Below are 8,464 nucleotides of genomic sequence, written 5' to 3' on the forward strand. Positions count from 1 at the left end.
TGATGAAAACATACTGCCAGGCTGAGAATCTTCATAAAAAATTGGACTAAGAACCTTCATAAAAAATGTCTGCCCAGAGACAGGTGAGGTATTTCAGCTCCAGTGCTGATTGGTTCACTTTCTAGGGACTCTGAACCTAGGACTGAAAACCTTCATAAAAATTGAGAACCTTCGTAAAAAATGTCTGCCCAGAGACAGATGAGGTACTTCAGCTCCAGTGCTGATTGGTTCCCTTCACAGGGACTCTCCAATCCTTCTGTGGATGGAAGCTTTCACAGGTTTTTATTCTCTGAAGTGAGTACTCAGAGCCACCAGGTAGGAGCTGTGTTGACTACCATTTCTTTCTCCTTGTTCCCAATGATGCCTGGGAAGATGGCTCTGCGGATCCCCAGAGGCCTCTGGACAGCAGCTGAAATGATGATCCTGGTGGTGCTGAGCATCCCAGTGGCTGAGGGCAGAGACTCTCCACGTAAGTGCAGAGCACCTCTTCCCCAGAGCCACCACCCTAGGGAACAGGCTCGGAAGGACCTTTGGGCTGGGGTGTGGAAGGTTCTATGATCTCAGAATACAATCTTTTTTTTTTTTAAGATTTATTATTATTTATTTATTTAGGGAGAGAGCACAAGCAGGGGGAGTGGGAGCAGCAGGGAGAGGGAGAGGGAGAAGCAGCCTCCTTGCTGAGCAGGGAGCCTGATGTGGGGCTCATCCCAGGACCCCGGGATCATGACCTGAGCCGAAGGCAGTCGCTTACCCGACTGAGCCACCCAGGTGCCCCCAGAATCCAGTCTTTTATTACAGATTTTCTCTCTTTGTGGAAGAGAGCTCTGTTACATTCTCATTTCCATCTCTAAGGATGAGATGAGGACAATCCCCATACTATGGACTCAATCCATCCTGGGGATGTCATAATGGGGAGGAAGAAACAAAGTGTGCATTTGCTATCACTGATAGGACAGCGTGACATTTGGGTTCCTTTTGAAAATAAGAATTTGTTCAAAGGAGACACAGCAGGATTTTTCATTTCAGGGTCCCCCAAGACCTTGTCCTGGCTACACACTATGGGATTCTCTGTTGGAGAAATGTAGGGCAGTGAAGGTCTCTGTAGTCTTAGTATTTGATAAAAAGGACTCTACATTCCTGATTCTTTTTTTTTTTTAAAGATTTTATTTATTTATTTATTTGAGAGAGAGAATGAGAGAGAGAGAGAGCACATGAGAGGAGGGAGGGTCAGAGGGAGAAGCAGACTCCCCGCCGAGCAGGGAGCCTGATGCGGGACTCGATCCCGGGACTCCAGGATCATGACCTGAGCCGAAGGCAGTCGCTTAACCAATGGAGCCACCCAGGCGCCCAGATTCTGAGTGGAGTGCGCATTGAGGCAAACTCTTGGTATTTGCGTGAAACTGGGTGACCACAGACAGGGAGTCTTAACTTCAAGTTTCACTGGTTTATGGTCAGATAGTAACTTGTGTGGGATTCAGAGAGTTGAGCTGATGATGGACTGAATTTAGGAGAAAGGAGAAGGTAAAGAAGAGAAATAGCGCATACTGAGAAGCCATTTCAGCCACAGGGTTAGTAACTTAACATAAATTCTCTCTGATCTTCCTAACACCCCTATGTGTGGGGATTATGACTTCTGCTTTACAAATTATAAGTATGATATGGATACTTCGTTTAGTAACCTACCAAAGCTGGTAAGTGGCAGGGTTAAATTGAAATCTATTTTATCTTATTCACAAGACTGTGTTCTTTCCATGAATAAAATGTTTCTTTCTAGGACTTGGAAGGTGTGTGTCCCTTTTAGCCCAGCAGGAATGAACAAACTTCACACTGCAATTGGGTGGGTGTGACAGAAACCCAGTGTAAACCCACCCATGGGAAGGAAGGCCCTTTGCAGGGGACCAAGAGAATATGTTGTCAGGAGGAGGTCAAGCTTAATTTTTAAAAAAAATTTTTATTGTTATGTTAATCACCATATATTACATCATTAGTTTTTGATGTAGTGTTCCATGTTTCATTGTTTGTGTATAACACCCAGTGCTCCATGCAGAATGTGCCCTCTTTAATACCCATCACCAGGCTAACCCATCCCCCCGCCCCCCTCCCCTCTAGAACCCTCAGTTTGTTTTTCAGAGTCCATCGTCTCTCCCCCTCCGATTTCCCCCTTCATTCTTCCCCTCCTGCTGTCTTCTTCTTCTTCTTCTTCTTCTTCTTCTTCTTCTTTTTTAACATATATTGTATTATTTGTTTCAGAGGTACAGATCTGTGATTCAACAGTCTTGCACAATTCACAGCGCTCACCATAGCACATACCCTCCCCAATGTCCATCACCCAGCCACCCCATCCCTCCCACCCCCCACCACTCCAGCAACCCTCAGTTTGTTTCCTGAGATTAAGAATTCCTCATATCAGCGAGGTCATATGATACATGTCTTTCTCTGATTGACTTATTTCACTCAGCATAACACCCTCCAGTTCCATCCACATCGTTGCAAATGGCAAGATCTCATTCCTTTTGATGCCTGCATAATATTCCATTGTGTATATATACCACATCTTCTTTATCCATTCATCTGTCGATGGACATCTTGGCTCTTTCCTGTCAAGCTTAACTTTTGACCTTTCTCCTTATTCCCTTGAACTCTTGTGCTTAGGTGGACACTTGTTTGTCTCTGAGGTTCCCTGGAGTTCTATGGAAAATGGGATTTCATGTGAGAACGTCCTGATCGGAGTACAGGGATGAATGTAAAATCAACCCGACTGCCCTATTTTCCTCACTTCTCAGGCTCAGGCAGGGCTCACAGGTCCTAAGGCTTGTTCCTCCCTCCCCTCCCTGGAGGAAGGCAGTTCTGGAAGCCCTCAGAGGAGGGCAGGCAGGCCTGGAAAAGAGAATGCTCCGGGCCTGGTTGAGAGGCGTCCAAGGTGGGCGGCCTTCAGGTTTATCAGGCTGCCTGACCTCGCCCCACAAGGCCCGCGGGGCGGTGGCTGTTGGTTGGGCTGAGGGGCAAGGGCCTGACTGACCTGCGGTGATTCCCTGCAGAGGATTTCGTGTACCAGTTTAAGGGCGAGTGCTACTTCACCAACGGGACGGAGCGGGTGCGGCTCCTGACCAGACACATCTATAACCGGGAGGAGTACGTGCGCTTCGACAGCGACGTGGGAGAGCACCGACCGGTGACGGAGTGGGGGCGGCCGGACGCTGAGTACTGGAACCGCCAGAAGGACTTCATGGAGCAGACGCGGGCTGCGGTGGACACGGTGTGCAGACACAACTATGGGAATGAGGAGAGAACGACCTTGCAGCGGCGAGGTGAGCGCCGGCCATTCGCCCCCCGGGGGCCCATCCCCCGGGCCCAGCAGAGTCCCCGCGCGGGGAGGGGCGGGGACGCGGGGCCGAGCTGGGGGACTGACCCGGCAGCCGCGCACTGTTCCTGCTGAGGTGGGTGGGTCCACCAGCGGGGCTGCGCTTCCTCTGACGTTTTCGCCACCTCTGCGCGGCCCCGGCGCCCTACTTGAGTGTTTGGTTTCTCCCTCCGCACCTTTCGCTAAGCGGAGCCCAGGGAGCCCCCCATCCCCGCCCCGGTCCCCGCAGTGAGCTGCCCCGGCCCCTGCGAAGCTTAGTGGGCTGGGCCTGGTGGGGGGAGGGTACCTTGCACACGTGGTGAATATGTTACAGTCGTCACCGGCCAAATTTTGACTTTTTGGTTTCAAATTATGATTCATCTTAATTGTTATCTTAAATGGCTGTGACTAGTCCCGGACTTCTTTGAGGCGAGGAACTGCCTTATCCTTGTCTGCCTAGTAGTACCTGAGGCAGTGACTGTTAGGTAATGTGAGTGCAAACCTTTGTGGAATGAATGAATGTATTCGGCTGCCCATCCACTTAGGCTCAAGGGAAAATAGAAGGGTAAATAAGCCTTAAAAATGGACTCTATTAATTAGTCTTTACTATTTTGCTTAATCCTTTAAAGTAAACTTTGTGCGTTGGATCTTAATACCTTAGGATTTGTGAATGCAAAGTCTAAGATAAAAGTGTTTACTAAAAATATAAATTATATTTGGATGGTATTGTAAGGCAGAATTTGAATTTCTTAGAAAATCTCCACAAATGTCAGAATAGGAAGAGCTGAGGTTTTGGAGTCAATAAGTTGATGCTATTAAATTATTAAATAAAAATTGTTTCGGGTCTCCTTCGGCCTAAACCTTGCCTATCCTCCTGCTTCTGTCTGCATCCCCTCCTCCCTGCGTCACCAACCACTTCAGGGGTAGACGTTCGGCAAGTTAATTGTAGCCATTTAATAAGCACCTATTTCTAGACAAATACTTTACCAAACACTATCTACATTAGGCCATTTAATTTCCACTTAACTGCCTTGGGCGTTAGGGATTAGCAACTACTTTATGTATCAATAGGGATATGGGGCGCGCCGGGGTGGCTCAGTTGTTAAGCGTCTGCCTTCTGCTCAAGTCATGATCCTAGCGTCCTGGGATGGTGCCCCGGGTAGAGCCCCAGTGGAACCCGGAATGGAGCTCCGAATGGAACCCCGCGTCAGGCTCCCTGGGCTCCCTGCTCCGCGGGAAGCCTGCTTCTCCCTCTCCCTCTCCCACTCCCCCTGCTTGTGTTCCCTCTCTTGCTGTGTCTCTCTCTGTCAAATAAATAAATAAAATCTTTTAAAAAAATAGGGATGGAGGGAAAGAAGTCCAGATTTATTATTTTTATTTTTAAAATTTTTGAGAATAATGCCCTGTGTAATACAGCAATCTAAATTTTAAAAATGCTTTATTTTGTCAATTAATATCAACAGAATAACTTTCATAGAATTAGATTACTATGATTTCTTCAGACTCTGAAAAGTAAGCTGACTCCTGTGTTTATCCAAGCTAATAAAGTGGCTAAGCTCAGATCCTAATCCAAGACTCGGAATCCAGGGATCTTTCCACCCTGGTACGAAGAGAGGACTCTTCTCCACGGGGAGACTTGCTGTGTAGTCCCACATCTCAGTGTCTTTTCTTGTCTGTTACTCCCCTCAGTGGAACCTACAGTGACCATCTCCCCGTCCAGGACAGAGGTTCTGAACCACCACAACCTGCTGGTCTGCTCAGTGACAGATTTCTACCCAGGCCAGATCAAAGTTCGGTGGTTTCGGAATGACCAGGAGGAGAGAACTGGTGTCGTGTCCACTCCACTTATTAGGAATGGGGACTGGACCTTCCAGATCCTGGTGATGCTGGAAATTACTCCCCAGCGAGGAGATGTCTACACCTGCCATGTGGAGCACCCCAGCCTCCAGAGCCCCATCACAGTGGAGTGGAGTAAGGGGCAGTTTTTCTTTTCACTATGGGCCCCACAAGACAGAGCTTCCTCCAGCCCGTCCCATTCTAGTCCTCATCCTTGATGTCGCTACTGAGCTGGAAATGCAGGAGATTAGAGCGCCTCTTGTCCCATGGCAGGGGCATTAGAAGAATCTTGATCGCACTGTCTTTCTAGATACTAGGGAGATCATTCCCCACACCCTGGCCCTACCACCCAGCCCTGTAGCTCTGAAGGATTTATTGCTCTGGCTGGTGACTGGGGTCTTGGAGTCTGAAGTTAGGAATGTGTCTGGAGGAGCAGGTTTAACTTCCCCCTCTCTCTCACACACCCACCATGTGTGAAGATCTCTCCGTGGGTCCTTCCTTCCCCTAGGGGTGGTCAGAATGGAGCACTGGGTTTGCCTGGCACCTCCAGCCCCTTTACCTCAGGCTGGACTTCAGGCTTCCCAAAGGGTCCCTGTGGGGTGTGGGGACAACCCTGACACTCAGGCTCTGCTCCCCAGGGGCACAGTCTGAATCTGCCCAGAGCAAGATGCTGAGTGGCATCGGAGGCTTTGTGCTGGGGCTGATCTTCCTCGGGCTGGGCCTTATCATCCGTCACAGGAGCCAGAAAGGTAAGGCCCTCTGGGGAAATGCGGGAGAAGAGCTGTGCCTGAGGCCCTCTGCTCAGCGGGAGCTGTGCCTCTAGATTTAGCTCTTTCCTTCTGACCTTGGAAGGAAGGAGGCTGGGCTGGTGGTGGAAGGAGATGGAATAACTATGGAGAGGCTTTGGAATCTGATGTTACTGGTTGAAAGGAGCCTTATCATAGAGGTAACAGGTGGAGTATATTCTAGGGCTTCCTTGCAGTTCATCATTGTCTCACTGGCTCCTTTCTGAAAGCTTCCTTCTTTAAGAGGGTCAGAGCATCTGCTTCCCTTCCTTTCATTCATTTGGGAGGATTTTAGCTTAGGGCAGTTAAGCTCTCGTGGTTGCTGGGTAGGGAGAAAGTAAAATTTGAATGAAGTTGCTTATCTCACCTCCCTTTGGGGTGAGTGAGACACTGGCTATTTGTGTAATGAGACCTTTTCCTGTATCACTTCTTTTTGTAGGACCTCGTGGGTCTCTGCCAGCAGGTACTATTTCTGCTCTGATTCAGTGGGGGTTTGGGCACGGGTGAAAGAGGGAAGAGATTAGGTGAGTGCACCCGGGCACAATGGTCTCAGTTCATGGCCTAGTCTCTGCTACAGAGATCAAGAGTTAGGGAGAAGTTTGCCCAGTTTGTGTAGGCAGATCCAGGGTTGTTCTCCAGCGCCAAGTCATAACCTCGGTGGTATCTTTCTGGGAAACGTGGAACCAGAGCCATGTCTTGGGTGTTAGACACCAGGATGATGCCCACGTTGTGTTACATGCTGGTGGCTACTGCCTGTGTGAGTTTATAAATGAAAGGCTACTACCGGTGGAAAGAGGGTGAGTTATCATTACGTTTACTAAAACCTTAACATCCCCCAAATGAAGGATCACGGCTGCTCCATCACCTCCCACACATCTGTGTGAGGCTGGAGTGCCATGTTCTCTTGAGTTGATTTCACCTTTACAGGGACATTGGGGGAGGTGATGACAATATGCCCTGGACCTCAGCTTTCTCTGATGCTGTAGTGGCCCCGAGAGGAGGGGAGAGGGCATGTCCCTTAGGGTCCCCTGTGCTGATCACTCTCCTTTCTACAGGGCTCCTGCACTGACGCCTGAGGGTACCTGGGATTCCTCCGTCTGTAATGCCTGCCTGTCCTTGCCCAGAATTCCCAGCTGCCTGAGAGCCCATCCCCCACATGGATCCGAGCCCCACAGTGCCTCTGATACAGTCACCAGGTGCCCTCCTGGGACCCCTGCGTGGCGGATCTGACTGCGATGCTGCTCCCTGCACTGGTTTCAGAGCCTCTGCTGTGAGCTCCTTGCTAGCAGCATCTCCTCCGTCCCCAAGGGCTTTTCCGTTTCCATTCTTCCTCCTCAGATTGTGCAAGAGGAGCACACAGAAGCCCTTTAGCTGAATGTAGAGATTTTATCATAATTAAACATGATTATTGGTTCTCTGTACCTGAGTCTCTTCTTAATTGGATGGAGGCAGGAAACCAATGCAGAATGAAAGGACCATACTGCTCCTTGAAGGCAGAATGGAGGCGTCTGGGGGTGCCAAGTTACAAGCAGGCAGAGGAGAGAGAAAATCAATTCAATAGTCACATCCTTCATGGGTATTTAGTATTGTTGAGTGCAGTGGCCTAAGGATGTGCCCGCCTCTCTTTAGGTTTGGTGAGTATTGTGTATATAAGCTGATAGTGGAATTATGGGAACACAGATAGAGGGGCCCCTGGTGCCTCAGAGAACCACAGTGATGTTTCAAATATATCTTGGCAAGTCACATTGGTCAAGGTCCATTTTTATTTTTGAAAAAGTATAACTAGCAATAAGAGTACTGTTCCTGGTTTCACATGATAGGAACCCAACTCAAGTTTACTTTGTCTATGTTACAAGGAAGTCTGGAGTCAAGTGGATTTCAGAAGTGACTAGATCGAGGGGCGCCTTGGTGGCTCAGTCAGTTAAGCATGGGACTCTTGACTTCGGCTCAGGTCCTGATCTCAGGGTCGTGAGATCCAGCCCTGTGTCGTGCCCTGTGTCCAGTGGGGAGTCTACTGGAGATTCTCTCTCCCTCTGCCCCTTGCAATTCCATACATTACTCAGTGGTTACCACAATATGGGTAGTCACCATTTGTCATCATATAACGGTCTTATAACATTGTTGAGTATAATGACTTTTTCTCTCCATGACTTATTTCTTTTATAACTGGAAGTTTGTATCTATTAATCCTCTTCACTTATTTTGCTTAACCTCCCATCCATCTCCCCTGTGGTAACCACTAGTTTGTTCTTTGTATTTGTGAGTCTGTTTTTTTGTTTGTTTTGCTTTTTAGATTCCATATATAAGTGAAATCATATGGTATTTGTCTGTCTTTGTCTGTCACTTAACATAATACCCTCTAGGTCCATCCGTGTTGTTGCAGTTGGTAAGATCTAATACTCTTGTGGTAGAGTAATATTGCATTGTATATACATGCCACATCTTCTTTATCCATCCTTCTATTGATTGACACTTGGGCTGCTTCCATACCTTTACTATTGTG

The 8,464-nt window shown here is 48.4% G+C and overlaps 1 protein-coding gene across 2 annotated transcripts; it reads left to right on the forward strand.

The window, feature by feature from the left end:
* The first annotated feature begins 276 nt into the window (after positions 1 to 276).
* LOC112816047 (HLA class II histocompatibility antigen, DQ beta 1 chain-like) lies at positions 277 to 7,382 on the forward strand. 2 transcript variants are annotated; one of them, XM_025862386.2, is made up of 6 exons: positions 277 to 469; positions 3,039 to 3,308; positions 5,030 to 5,311; positions 5,815 to 5,925; positions 6,401 to 6,424; positions 7,017 to 7,382. In XM_025862386.2, exons 1-6 carry the CDS (start codon positions 358 to 360, stop codon positions 7,028 to 7,030), a joined length of 813 nt encoding a protein of 270 aa, XP_025718171.1. In that variant the 5' UTR covers positions 277 to 357; the 3' UTR covers positions 7,031 to 7,382. The 2 variants fall into 2 exon arrangements, with proteins under 2 accessions (XP_025718171.1, XP_025718172.1); XM_025862387.2 differs by lacking the exon at positions 6,401 to 6,424.
* Positions 7,383 to 8,464: the final 1,082 nt, after the last annotated feature.

This window comes from Callorhinus ursinus, unplaced genomic scaffold (genome assembly GCF_003265705.2).
Source record: "Callorhinus ursinus isolate GAN/ISIS: 27379988/994484 unplaced genomic scaffold, GSC_fseal_2.0 scaffold59, whole genome shotgun sequence".
NCBI lineage: Eukaryota > Metazoa > Chordata > Mammalia > Carnivora > Otariidae > Callorhinus > Callorhinus ursinus.

What these genes read in the sequence shown, in the direction of transcription:
- LOC112816047 (XM_025862386.2), top strand. Translation starts at nt 358, where the DNA reads ATGATGCCTGGGAAGATGGCTCTGCGGATCCCCAGAGGCCTCTGGACA. An exon ending in AACGACCTTGCAGCGGCGAG is followed by an intron (nt 3,309 to 5,029) that starts GTGAGCGCCGGC and finishes TACTCCCCTCAG; the next exon opens with TGGAACCTACAGTGACCATC. An exon ending in CCCCATCACAGTGGAGTGGA is followed by an intron (nt 5,312 to 5,814) that starts GTAAGGGGCAGT and finishes TCTGCTCCCCAG; the next exon opens with GGGCACAGTCTGAATCTGCC.